This window comes from Elgaria multicarinata, chromosome 15 (genome assembly GCF_023053635.1).
Source record: "Elgaria multicarinata webbii isolate HBS135686 ecotype San Diego chromosome 15, rElgMul1.1.pri, whole genome shotgun sequence".
Lineage (NCBI taxonomy): Eukaryota > Metazoa > Chordata > Lepidosauria > Squamata > Anguidae > Elgaria > Elgaria multicarinata.
In genome coordinates this window covers 33,217,763-33,232,450 of record NC_086185.1, presented here as the reverse complement: position 1 = coordinate 33,232,450, position 14,688 = coordinate 33,217,763, and the positions used below count along the sequence as shown (strand labels likewise).

The window sequence follows — 14,688 nt, the reverse complement described above, 5'->3', positions numbered from 1 at the left end:
TCCAGATCATTTATGAACAAATTGAAAAGAATTGGTCCCAATACCGAGATAGGTAAGGAGTCCTGTGCCTCTCAGCATGGAGGAAGGGACTCAGCTGGACATGGGGAGAGTGGCCAATCCCCCCAGCGCCAGCTGCAACCCTAGCTTTGTGTGGTGCAGTTGAATTTCAAATGTGAAATCTGAAATTTGTGAATGAAAAATCTGTAAAATTTCAGAATATCATTGAATTTCAAATGTGACATTTGAAAACGCCAAATTTACTTGCTCGGTCTTTGTCAGTTTAAATTTTTTACCAAAACAATAAAATAAAAATCAGTTCTATATTTAGACCTGGTTGCAGTCTCATTCAGGCATAGGCAACCTAGTACCCTACAGATTTTTGCACAGTTGGCCATGCTGGTTGGGGCTGATAGGGGTTGTAGTCTAAAATACTTGGAGGTCCACTTGTCCACATTCTGTTAAACAGGAAATTATGGCTCAGGCCCACTTTCTGCAGCAGTCGAGGAAGACAGAGAACAACCCATGGCCAGAGTGGCTGGGGGAACTCCATTTGGGATGTTGCCTCACCTTGTAGATGATCATGGACCTCACAGCTCAGCAGCCATTTGCCAATGTTGTGAGGGATCATTTCAGCTGCCACAAATGTTGCTGGGAAGAGGCTGACCACATCACTCCTGTGGCCCCGGACAATGAGGGTCTGTCCATGGAAGAAGGCGGTGTGGACATCGGTCTCACTGCCCATCCCAAAGAGATGCCATGACACATGATCCCCAGCACACATGGTCATCTCGGGGAGGTTTCCAAATATGTAACCATTAATTGCTGCAGAACAAAGATCAAAACAGCAGTCAAAGAAGCTTCAGCATCAGTTCAAGTGTGTGTGTGCATGCGCACGTGCATGTCTGCATGTATGTGCTTGGCTTTATTTTTAATGATTTTATTTTTGACTATTGTTACTTTCCTGAGCCCTTGGATGGGGTGGGATAGAAATTATGTATTTATTATTACATGTATATCCTGCCTTTTCCCCTCTTGCAAGATGGTGCACTCGATTCACCTCCTCTCCACTGCACCCTCATAAAAACCCTGTGAAGTAGTTTAGTCAGTGACTGGCCCAAAGTCACCCAGTGAACTTCATGGCCAAGTGAGGGCTAGAACACAGAACTCTTGAGCCTCCTGTCTCACTCTAACCACTACACCACACTAACCCTTAATGAGTTTAAATACATATAGGTATGAATACGTATCTCTACTCTTGCTTTGCTACCTTACTGCAGTCCAATCCCTTTTGGGGACTTTGGGGTGCTTTCTGAGAGTGCCCTGTCCAACCCAATCTTGGAAACTATTGGTTTGGTGCCCAGTAAAAGCTTGGCAGTGAGATAACTTAAAGTTTACTAAATGAAAGCTACAATAGCACCTATTTTGAGGTTTTGGCCATATATAAGTGATTTAAATTAATTTATTAAGGAAGGAGATGGAATCACCTGAAATTCTGTCAGTGGCCAACAGCCCTGCAGTTAACTCATCTCTGCCCTTTCCAATAAGAGAGGTCCTGAAACTCAGAGATGATGTGCCATAGCGAACTCTGCCTGATATCTAGGGAAGCAAGAACGGAGCACCCACCATGCATCTTGTTGCTCTCCTTGAAGGCCTCGTCCTCTTCATCCACAGTGCCTGGCTCACTGCAAAATGAGGCAATGTTTTCACCCAGGTGCCAGCTTTCGTTCTCATCAATCACACTGATCATCAGAAAGAAATCAAGATCCATGTCGCGGCGGTTTTGAGAAAGGTTTTTCAGAGTTCCTGGGCCAGGAGAGGACATGAGTGAAGACATGAATCTCCTGAATCTCCACCAGCATGAAAACCATCTCTCTTGCCTCTGAGATAATACTCTTCTGCTCAAAAAGCTAGCCTGGTCAGAGGCCCAGTTTCTGGCCTTGTCCAATGGCACACAGACTGCCCTGCCTGGGAGCCTCTTGGCAACAGTTCATGTCCCTACTCATATTTTAGACTGGAGCATTGGCTTCTCCAATAGGGTCTGGATCTTCCAGGGCTAACAGAAAGGTGTAGGAGAAGCGAACCATGCAGTAATTCCCACACCTTTACAGATAATGGCAGATGGAATCTCAAAATGGAAAATGCTGGGATTGTAAGGGGAGGATGCCATGGCTCAACGGCAGAGTAAGTAGTTTATTTGTGTAGCAAAATCCATTACAATAAACAAAGCACATTAAAACAACAACCAAGAGCAAGATATACATCAGTTTAAATCAATAATAAAACCTAACAGCAAAAGATAATATTCTAATGTGGGTCTGCTGTTTGGCCTTACCTCTTCTTTTTCCAATTCTGGGAATTTCAAAAGCAGCGGCATATTTCCTACCTTTCTGTCCTTTGTGGTATTGTTAAAGTGAATATGGACTAGAAGCCTGTTTAAATCAAAATAACCTTTGTTGCTTATCGCACCATTTTTGAGCTCATTTTAAAGCAGGCTACAAAACCCAAGCAATTTTTTAAGTGGCACCCTTACCTTCTCTACATATCAGCAAGGGCCCAATTAAGCCCGTGGCAATATCCTTTGGCGCATTGATGTGCGAATGATAGATCCATGTCAAACAACCTGGATCATCAGCCGTTGGGCCATGGGCCTCAGGAATGGTCCAAGTATACATGTGGCTCCCCCCTGGTGGGATGGCATCGTCCTTCCTAAGGTCCTGTGATGACATATCAGGATACAGAGACCCTGGAAGAGTCAAGCAATGGGAGCATCCAGCCAGTTTTAGCTTGCACAAGAAATCTAGTTCACAATGTGTCAACTTACACCATCCTTTCATGCTGTGCTGTGATGGCTCAAATCTCAGCACTGCATGTGATTTGAGTCAACGAAACGAGTCCTATTTTTATGTGATGCTGTATGCTGCCCTGATATCTTGTACACCACCCTGAGATCTTAATGATATAGGGCAGGATGCAAATGTTTTAAATAATAATAATAATAATAATAATAATTTCCACCTCTTAGCACGATTGCCTAAAGAGTATCACTTAACAATCACAGTATTTGTGAAAAATGACCCAGCATGGTTCCACGGATGGTGCAGGACTAGGGAGATACTACTGAGAGGCTCAGCCTTGTTAACATTTTAACTCTCCCTACAATTTTGACTCCACAACCTTCATTTTGTCCAGGAAAAACCTTGGGCATACAGGGCAATAAACCAGCTCTCCTCCCACTCCGTGGAAGAGTCAGGTGACTTCCTCCCTGAACAGCTCCTAATGCAATCAGGCCATCCAAAGGTGCACCCATTTGAACTGGCCATCCTAGAGCCCTGGCAAGGGAAAGCCTCCTACCAAGGCACGGCTACTGCCAGGACATACATCAACTGCCACTAGCTTCTATCAAGGTTGGGGACCCCCCACCTCAACTCCCTCATGTCTATTGCACTTTGGCCTGAAGCAAGGAACCCCTGCCCCAGCCCACCCTTCATCATCCCCATTCCCTCTCCTTTGATCCTAAGGGAGCAGGTGGAAACTTCACCCCAACCAAGGATTTAAAAGCATGAGCAGAGAGCCTGATCTGCCCAAGGAATCCAGGTTTGGACTCTCAGGCTCGTGACCCAGCCACCTCCTAAACGAACGTCACTCTCCCTGTGCCTCTTCTCCCCCATGATTTCTTCACCACCTCACTTTTCATTATTTTATATTCAGCCCAGCCAGGAATCCAGCGGGACACCCTGCCTGGTATTCCCCTGCCGAGCCTGTGTATCCAAGAATGACGCAAGGCTTAAGGAAGGCCTCAGGGCTCTGCTTGCCCTCTGATCCCCACAGCATATGAGCTGAGGCCACACTTCCACACCTATTTTTTCCCCTTGGTTTGCCTCCACATTTTTTACTTCCATTTTATAGGCGTAGCGAGCGCTCCTCACTTTCACGATCATCGCTATACCGGTGAATTCTCTTTTCACTTGTTTGCTTTCCTGCTGCTATTGCACACACAAACACACCAGTTCATTGGTTCTTTTCGTTGATGGACATTATGATCAAATGTCAGCCTTCCCCCCTCACTCATTGGAGTTCCTATGGGAATTAACCAAAATGCTTACAGCTCCCTCATTTTTAAAGATAAAAAGATGAAACTTAGGACTGCGAGAGCACTTAAGTAGGTCATTAGGCATGCCAAGTCAGAATCAGATTGGTTGATCCCTTGATTTTTTAGGAATTTTTAATTTCCCCCTCCCTCAAGTCATTCCTTCCCATTAACACCCACACACCCCTCTCCAATTCTGTGCAAGGGTAGATTAAGGCAGAATTGGAGGTGTGTGTGTTTAATAGAGCTTGTTTATTGCCTGGGCTTGATTCCCTTACTCAAGAACAAATCCTATTTCAACTGCATTTACATCCAAGTCATACTAAAATCCCATGCAGGCTTACCTTTGAGTAAACCCCATTAAACAGAGAGAGACTTACTTCTGAGTAAACAAATGTAAGACCTCAGAAGTAAGCATAGGGTTGCAAAGCACTTCTTTCCAGTTTGATGTTTTAGACTTTAAAAAAAAGCGAGTGACCACACTATTAAAGGTCAGTTCTATACATGTTTACTCAGAAGCAACCCAAAGGTAAGCATGCATGGGATTGTAGTATGACTTGGATGTAAATGCAGTTGAAATGAATGGGATTTACTCTTGTGTAAGGGAATCAAACCCTGGCAATAAACAAGTTCCATTGAACACACACACACACACACCCCTCCAATTCTGCCTTAAATCACCTCTGCACAGAATTGGAGAGGTACAGTATGTGTGTGTTAATGGGAAGGAATGATTTAGGGGGGATTAAAAATTCCTAAAAAATCAAGGGATGAACTGATCTGATTCAAACTTGGCAAGCCTAAAACCACAGTTAAGAGCTCTCATGGTCCCAAGTTTCATCTCTTTATCTTTAAAAATGAGGGAACTGTGGGAAAGGAGGGTAGGGTTGGAGCAGCAAAACTATGTTAGACCGGCTCAACACAAGCTATTTGAAACGGGCGTGGAGAACCACCCCACCCTCCTCTTTCCTCAGCAAGGTCTCCCTTCAAAGCACATTCCCCCAACAAAGGAAATATGGGGTCTGAAGGGTGCTTTAATTCCGTTTGGGGCATGACAAGAGTGCAATAAATCGCTGGTGTGATGGAGCCTGACAGCGTCAAGCCACAGGCCCATCTAGGCCAGTATTGTCAGCACTGAGTGGCAGCAATGACTCTCAAGGGTTTTATACAAAACTCTTACCCAGCCCTACCTGGAGATGCTGGGGACTGAACCTGGGACCTTCTCTACCACCTCCCCTCCCAAGAAGGTGTTTCTGCCCCCCTCTACTTCAGCATAGGTGATACCTGCGCTCCGCCCCTCCCCACCTTTTCTCTCTTTTTCACTTGTCATGCAGATGAGCCATGCTGCCTCTAGTAAAGCATTCTTTACACTCTGACTCCTCTAACCCAGTTAGGATCTCCATGGATCTATCTGGCATCTTTCACCCCTTACTCTTTATTTGGCCTTATGTTCCTACCACGTCTGCCTCCCCTTATTGATGTAACCACATATCTGCCAATCCAGTCTGAATATTCTCTCTTTTTGAAATAAATAGCTTATTCTATTATTCTGATTTCTAGTTTGTCTGTCACTTTTTCCTCAATTACTGTGACATTACACCATGACTTTTCATTAAAGATCCTCAGATACATGTGCATAGCTCATCATGTGTGGATGAGGACTCAAATCTTTCCTAAATCAAAAAGTAAATTTGAATGGCCACATTAAAAGAGGAGCTGGGGCGGGGGGAAGCCCTTAAAGCCTCATCTAGAAGCAGCCATGTATGGTTTTTCATGTGCTTAAAAAGGCATGCTTAAAGTGACAAAAAAGCAGCAACAGGACTCCAACCCAGGAACATGGATCAGGACCCAGTACCACTGGGGACAAAAAGCACCAGAGAGAGGATTTTCAGCAGTAAACTGGTATGACACCAGGATCTGGAATGGGAGCATGTTGCTGGCCGGGGCCCTCTGGCTGACTGAAGAGCACTATGTTTAAAAATGTGTTTAATGTCATATGTAAGTTGACCCTGACTCTACCATCCTGTATCCTAGCATAGCGTCATACATAAAAGCCCAACCTGGTGCTTTCCAGATGTTTTGGACTGAATTCCTACCAGTCCCGGGCAGCATGGCCAATGGTCAAGAATGCTAGGAATTGTAGTCCAAAATATCCAGGAAGCACCAGGTTTGGGAAAGCAAGTCTAGCAGATTTACTAGAAAGAGGAGGGGCTTTCTCTTTTGTTCTGGAACAGCTGCTTGACTTGTGGCATCGTGGGTAGAGAGAACCAATTGTGGGGTTCTTTGGACACCAGCTTCCAACAGAATCCTATGCATATTTTTCTCAGACATAAGTCTCACTGTACTCAGTGGGGCCTACTCCTAGGTAACTGAGATTGGATTACAGTGTTAAAGTTGTTGTGAGCATAGAAGAGAGAAGACTGCAGCTTTCACCCCTCCATGTGTTCGCTATGAAATATCCTACGCATGTGCAAACCGTATGTTCATGACCACATGACTGTCGAACCTTAAATAGGAAGAAGGTCCCCTGTATGCGTGGACAGTTCCTATGGTCAATTAAAAATAAAACCCATATCATCTATGACCTACTTCTAGATGAGGAGGCTGACCTGGCATGTTTCTCAGAGACCTGGCTGGGAGATGACAGTGGTCCAACATGGGCTCAGGCCCTCCCAGCTGGGTACTGTGTTAGTGAGCAGGTGAGGGAAAGTGGGCGGTGGCAGAGTAGCTCTGGTCTATAAGGATAATCTCAACTTGACCAGACTTCCAGTTCGTGAATTGAATCACATCGAGTGTGTGTACCTGTGTCTGAAGACCAGGGATAGACTAGGGATTCTGTTAGTGTACCGGCCACCCCGCTGCCTAGCAGACTCCCTAGCTGAGCTCACAGACCTGGTCTCGGAGCTGGTGTTGGAGTTACCCCGGCTTTTGGTCCTGGGTGACTTCAACATCCGATTTGAGGGCAGTCTGTCTGGTGCAGCTCGGGAGTTCATGGCATCCATGACAAACATGGGCCTATCCCAACTGGTCTCTGGACCCACACATTCAGCAGGTCACACCCTCAATGCTGTTTTCAGTTCTGAACAGACAGATCTGTGGGCAGAGGTGCTAAATATTTCTGCATTGTCACGGACAGATCGTTCTCTGGTCAAGGTTAGTATCATGTCTACTATCTGCCCCTGCAGGGGTGGCAGACCTATTAAGATGGTCTTCCCTCAAAGGCTGATGGATCCTCTTGGACTCCGGAAAGCCCTAGAGGGTTCTATGGCTGGTATCGTCGACAATTCTGTTGAAGCCCTGGTTAACAGATGGAATCAAGACCTGACTAGGGCTATTGACATGATCACTGCCAAACGTCCTCTCCGGTCTGCTTCTAATTGGGCACCCTGGTATACAGAAGATCTCAGGGAGCTGAAGTGGCAAGGACGATGACTGGAGCATCGATGGTGGAAAACTCGACTTATATCTGACAAGACACGACATAGAGAACATCTTCGTTCCTATGGGGTGGCAATACGTTCAGCGAAGAAAGCTTTCTTCTCTGCCCGCATTGCGTCTGCGAATTGGCATCCAGCTGAACTGTTCAGGGTGGTGAGGGGTCTAACGCAGACATCTTCCCACCTGAACCCAGCTTTAGAGCCTTCTGTAATTTGCTGTGATGCTTTTAATGATCATTTCACAGATAAAATCTTTCGGATAAGGGCAGACTTAGACGCACTCATTATAACAGAAGTTGACAATGGAATGTCCAGCAACTCCGCATGTAGGATTACACTGGATCAGTTTCAGTTGGTGAGTACCGAGGACGTGGACAAGCTGCTTGGACGAGTGAGAAAAATGACTTGCTGGTCGCCAAGGGAGGAGATGCAGTTAGATCACAATTACAACATATTATTTATGCATCTCTCAGGGAGGGTATTTTTCAATCATGCTTAAAAGAAGCAGTGGTACAACCACTTCTAAAAAAGCCCTCCCTGGACCCCCTGGATCTTAATAATTATAGACCAATATCAAATCTACCATTTTGGGGTAAGGTGATCAAGAGGGCGGTTGCAAACCAACTCCAAGTAGTTTTGGATGACACAGATTATCTAGACCCATTTCAAACTGGCTTCAGAGCAGTATACGGAGTTGAGACAGCTATGGTCACCTTAGCGGATGATCTAAGCCCGAGTATTGACAGGGGGAGTGTGTCTCTGCTGGTACTTTTGGACCTCTCAGTGGCTTTTGATACCATCGACCATGGTATCCTTCTGGATCGCCTGAGGGGATTGGGAATCTGGGGCACTGTGCTTCAATGGTTCCGGTCCTACCCCTTGGGCAGGTTCCAGATGGTGATGCTTGGGGAGAGCGGCTCCTCAAAGGAGCTGCTGTGTGGTGTACCACAAGGTGCCATCCTTTCCCCAGTGCTATTTAATATTTACATGAAACCACTGGGAGAGATCATCTGGAGGCATGGGGCAGGGTGCTATCAGTATGTTGATGACACCCAAATATATTTCTCTGTGCCTTCGACAACAGCGTCAGCTAAGGATAGTGTGTCTCCTCTGAATGAATGCTTAGAGTTGGTAATGGGCTAGATGAGGAAAAACAAACTGAAGCTGAATCCAGACAAGACGGAGGTGCTCGCTGTCAAAGGCTGCAACCTGGGTTTGGAGGTGTGTCAACCGGTTCTGGATGGGGTTATACTCCCCCTGAAAGACTGTGTTTGCAGCTTGGGGGTGCTTCTGGGTCCGTTGCTCCAAATGACAGCCCAGATAGATGTGACGGCCAGGAGTGCCTACTATCAGCTTCGGCTGATATGCCAACTGCACCCCTTCCTAGAGTTAGAAGACCTAAAGATGGTAGTGCACTCACTGGTAACTTCAAGGCTCGACTTCTGCAATGCACTCTACATAGGGCTACCTTTGTGCCTAGTCCGAAAACTTCAACTAGTTCAAAATATGGCAACCAGGCTGGTCAATGGTACACCTAGGGGTGACCACATTACACCAGTTTTAAAATCTCTTCACTAGCCAATTAGTTTCCGAGCAAAGTATAAAGTGTTGGTTATCACCTTTAAAGCCCTACATGGTTTGGGTCCAGGCTATCTGCGGGATCGCCTTCTCCCGTACAATCCACCCCGCACACTCAGGTCCTCTGGGAAAAATCTACTTCAGCTAGCAAAAACGAGATTAACAACTGTTACCCAGAGGACCTTCTCTTCTGCTGCTCCCAGACTGTGGAATGGCCTGCCGGAGGAGACTCATCAACTTAACAGTCTACTAGCGTTCAAGAAAGCTATAAAAACTGATCTCTTCTGGTAGGCCTATCCAGTGGAATTTTAAGATGTTTTAAAAATGTTTTTAGGATGTTTTTAACAATGTATATTATGTATATTATGTTTTAATTGAGTATTAAGTATTTTATTGTTGATTGTTGTTCCCCACCTCGATCAAAATGGAGAGGTGGGCAAGAAATATGATGATGATGATGATGCTCCAGTGGAGAAGAAGCTCCTCTTCCATGAGGCAACCTGCAGACATCTATGGGGTAGGATCAGGGGCACAACCTCACTTCCCCTCCATGCCTGTTCAGGCAAATGTGCTAAGGACACATGATGACTCACCGGAGCCCTTGAGATCAGGCAGAAAAGCAATATAAGTAGAGGCAATGCTTGGGGCTGTTTATCCCATTGTTTGTGCCCATCTGCTTATAAACAATATGAAACAGAAAAGAGAAATGGTGGCCATAACTTAGAAAGCACATTGAGGCACACCCCAGGGACTGCAGTGGTGTTTCTGTGAAGAGCAGCCCTCTCCATTCCCCATTGCAAACTGCTTTTGAAACATCCCCAAGTTTCAACCGTGCTTTGCCATGTGGTACTGAATGCACTATATTCAAAAGGAAAGGGCCACGTGTGTGTGTGTGTGGATGATCCTGGCTTGTTAAAGGCTCCTGCAAGCTGCCAACCACATGGATGTTCCTGAGGCAGAGTGGAGAGGAAGCTCATTTACCTTCTGAGTCCTTCTTATAGAAGACGCCATGTGGATGGATGGTGAATGGCCGCCTGGCAAAGTTTTTCAGGTGTACGATGATGGTGTCACTGACTTCAGCTCTTATGATGGGCCCAAGGAATCCGAGCCAGTCAGGTTTGGGTACTTCTGACGTGTACGTGGAATCGGAGTATTGCTTATAGACAGATTTCCTGTAGACGCTGCCTATTCTGTCCTTGGCAGGCTGGAGGAATCTAGAGGCTACCCTGAAAAGGAGGGGAGAAGAACAGTAACAGCATCAGGTCTCACCTATATCCATGCTGGTGCCTAATCCTAGTGCCTGGATGCTGAACGTCCTTTGGAGCTTTTCTTATGCTATTTGTATGTCTGTTTTTAATGCAGGGCAGGAAGCAGAATGGAATCATTTCAAAAGAGAACTTACACTCCAAATCAGCCCTCCCCAACTGGGTTCCTTCCAGAGGTATTGAACTCCAACTCCCATCATTCCCAGTCCACATGGCCAATCTGGTTGTGCACGATGGAAAACAGGCTAGGCCAGATTCAGGATGGGTGAGAATTTCATTTCTTTTCATTTTTGAGCAGAAATTACAAAATTTGCCAATTCCTCAATCTTGAGGAAGGAGAGATTAAAAAATTTTAATCACAGAGAGATTAAAAAAAAAACCACAATGTGAGAAAAACCTGAAACTGACAGACTCCTCCAATCGGGCCGAGAGCACTGACTGCTAAGTATTTTAAAGTCTGGGTTCAAATCGCTGTGCACTCATCCACGCTTGTGGTGATGAACTGGAGTTGCCACTTCTAATTTCTGACAGGGCCTTCAACTTTAGCAGCTTCACGGCAGGCAGGCACATCATGGTTTTCTCCGTGTGCCTATTTAATTTGCCTGGCAGATGGCCGAGGAAGATTTTGTTTCAGTTTATCTTTGATAAGAATTAGCAAATGTCTCTGTATTTGAGGTGGAAAGAATTTTAAGATTTTAAAAGTTTAAATGCAGGAAAAAAGCAAAATTGACAGATTCGTTCAACCTTAGACCTGATTGGACCGTTGGTTTGATTCAGCACAGAAGTCCTTATGTTTTTAATCCCATGCATGCTTAAAATTACAATCCCCACTGAACTTGGAAGGGCATCAGACCCGTCTGCATGACTGTCAGACGGGGATCCCAAGATAAATGCAGCCCATCAGCCATGTATGATGGCCCACCAGGAGCTTCATGGACCGCCTGCTTTTGTTGCTTGCCTAGAATTGCAAAAACGTGGGAGAAGCGCTGGCAAGGATTTGACAGGGAAATAGCAAGACTTGTGTGTCACAAAACAGAAGAGAAAATAAAAGTTTTCAGGTGCCTTAAAATGCTTTTCATTCTGCCCAAAATGTTTAGGAAATTTTATAGACACTTGCAGGAATCCAACCTAAAGCATACCTGACAGATGGCTGTCCAGCTGCCCCTTGAATGCCTCTAGGGTGGGAGAGCCCACCACCTCCCTAGGTAACTGGTTCCATTGTCATACTGCTCTAACACTCAGGAAGTTTTTCCTGATGTCCAGCCAGAATCTGGCTTCCTGTAACTTGAGCCCATTAGTCTGTGTCCTGAACTCTGGGATGATCGAGAAGAGATCCTGGCCCTCCTCTGTGTGACAACCTTTCAAGTATTTGAAGAGTGCTGTCATGTCTCCCCTCAATCTTCTCTTCTCTAGGCTAAACTTGCCCAGTTCTTTCAGTTTCTCTTCATAGGGCTTTGTTTCCAGAACCCTGACCACCCTCACAACTTCAATTCGTACCTTCCTCACTGCCATTTCTGCCTCTTTTATTGATTTCTACTGAGTATGAGAAAGCATTTTTATCCTTGTCAAGTTTAATGGCAGCATTTCTTGAAGTAGGAGATAGTAGGACTTGGACTGGTTTTATGTCCACCCCATCCATCCTTGCATGGCTTTTAAATTGCCCCTTAATGAGTCAGTTGCTGTTGTATTCTGGCACTGGAGTAGCTATTACTTTGTTCACCTCCCCACCCCCACCCCCATTTTATTCTTGTAAAATAGTGCTGTTTCACAACAGATAGTATGAACGGATGACATTTCCAGATTAAACTACTAGTGTGGAAGCAACCTGCAGCATAATGAATTCTCAAGTAAAGTGGATTATAGGCAATATGCGTTACAGCTCTCCAGGCAACACAAACAGTTCTGGAGAAACCTCACCACTGCCACTACCTTGTCTGCCCACCAGCCATTGCTGTCTGAGGTGGCTGACTCTCTCTGGATAATGCTAGGTCTGGTCCTGCTGCTCTTTTATTCAGTTAGATGTGAATAAAAGCAGAAGAGCAGCAAAATATATCAACTACAGTCAACCAAGTTATTTTAAACATATACAATACGTGGAGAGTTAAATTCTTAATTGTACTAGCAAGTGACAAAAGCAACAACTTAAGGGAACTATTTCTTTAAGACCATGTTTCTTCCAGGTGGATGGCTCCTAATAATGCCAGACAAAAATAATTACATCTTTTCCTCCTCAATAGATTATTTTATGGAAGGAAAAAAGTTGGAAGTGGTAGGAAAACACAGCCTAAAATTCCCTGAATGAGACAGGGCAATTGCCTGATAAAGGACCTGTCTGGACACACCCTAGGAGACATTTAATGCTTTTCAGTTCTGTCTTAGAGCAGAAACATGCTAACCTACATTTCTGTGGGCTATTCCATACGGTCCACCAAAGGCAAGAATGCACATTCTGAATTGCTTAAAGGTTATGTTTAGTAGATGCTGAATGTACTCCTGTTGCTGAGAAACATCAGAAGTGCCTTTCCGAAACCAGATAGGTCCCACCTACTTCAGTGACTTTTGCAAGAATACTAGTAACCACCAAGGGATTCTGGGGAATTCAGCAGAAATTGGCCAGTGACTGAGCAATTGGTGACCCCCTTGCCCTGCAGTGTGAAAATACCAATGGAAACATCCGCTTCTACTCTGGCAGTGATCTATGTGACCTCGGCCTATCATTAACTGCTTTTATCAAAGTTAAAACACTCATTAGAAATCCTAAGTCCATGCAAGCAGTGGTGTGTTTTTATTGCTATTTACAGGTGAGAGGTGAATCTGTATACAAACATTAATGAGTCAGACCCTGGAGCAGGCTGAGCATTTCTCTCTGTGTGTGTATGTAGATTGCTAATGAACCCAGACAGAAAAAAGAGGCAAACCAATCATTTATCCTTGTCAGTGAGAAATGGGGGGGGGGGGGGCAGATGGAATGGTGGACTGGACTGCTCAGTGGCAGAGAGCCTGTTTTGTATTCAGAAGGTCCCAGGTTCAATCATTGGCTTCTCCAGATAGGGCTGGGAAAGAATCCTGCCTGGATCCCTGGAGAGCTATTGCTGCCACTAAAGGACAAATTAATTTGTTTTTAGCAGCTGAAGGGGCGCCCAAATGAGATTGGGACCACAGTGAGCAGAGTTTAACCTTTTCCACTGCACTGTTTCCCCAATTAAAGCCACCCACTTACCTGTAGCTGTTATTTGTCCACAGAGAAAAACAACAGGTACCCACATGGTATGAACAATGTCAAACCAACCCACCCACCCTGACAAACACACAAGGCAAATAGCCAATTGGGATGGGGATTTTAATCAGGAAGATGTTACGAGGAAAGGCTTCACACCTCTACCTAGCACTGTGGCCCAATTCCTATCCCCCCACCCCGAGGCTCAAAATAAACCAGGGATGGGCAACACACAGCCCATGAGCCCCCTATCACCATCCCCCTCACCAGTGCAACCATTAAGCAGCAAAAATTGGAGGGTGGGTGAAATGGTGCTCTGTAACGTCTACAGAGTATTCTTATTGAGCTAAGTTTAACTCTTTAAGAGCTCTAGTTGCAATGGAATGCTAAAACTGTCAAATTCAACCCTTTCTGACACCTTTCTTCATGCAGTGCCCCTTGGATGAGGTGGCATCCCACAGAGCACAGCCTGTGGGGGTGGGGGTGGCCCCAAGACCCCTCACCCTGAGATAAACACAAGCCCACCCCGGATGTAAACACAAACAAACAAAATCTCATGGGGGGATTCTAATCACAGGTCTCCACATCACATCTGAGATCATGAGCAAGCACTCTCTGAACACTCAAATTGTGGTACTTATTGGAACAGAAGAGTTTAGGTCCCGGATATAGAACTGAATAATATAATTGGTTCATATGAGCTAGCCCATTCCCCTGCAATAGGCAATAAATATTTTGCAGGTTACATGATCACTGTGTGGACACTCTCCTGTTCTTTAGATAGAAAAGGTTAACCATTAAGCCAGCAAATATCAGACATATGTCAATAATATATAATCCATTTGGATAATTAGCCTCCACTTTTGTATGTACATGCAACGCTGCAGTCAAACTGGATTAGGTTGGGTCCTGGGAACAGAGAAATGAAACTCACAGGTCATTTGTGATGTTTTGTCCCGTGACTGTGTTCTTCCCCAAGGGAGCATAGTTCCATTCCACTTCACAGATACCCAGATAGTACACTCTCGTGGCGCCTTCTGCCAAAACAAGTATGAGGAAGTGGATGCAGAGTGTAGTGTGCAACATTTGCTGATAGGATGCCAT

General features: G+C 45.2%; 1 protein-coding gene across 1 annotated transcript in view; it reads right to left on the bottom strand.

The window, feature by feature from the left end:
- Window positions 1-14,688, bottom strand: part of HEPH (hephaestin) — an 82,429-nt gene extending 67,741 nt beyond the window's left edge. Inside the window, exons 1-5 of the mRNA XM_063142119.1 lie at window positions 14,519-14,688; window positions 10,084-10,328; window positions 2,531-2,743; window positions 1,624-1,803; window positions 568-822 (exon numbers count right to left, since the gene is read on the bottom strand). Coding sequence (XP_062998189.1) covers window positions 568-822; window positions 1,624-1,803; window positions 2,531-2,743; window positions 10,084-10,328; window positions 14,519-14,688 — 1,063 coding nt within the window. The remainder of the gene's footprint in view (window positions 1-567; window positions 823-1,623; window positions 1,804-2,530; window positions 2,744-10,083; window positions 10,329-14,518) is intronic.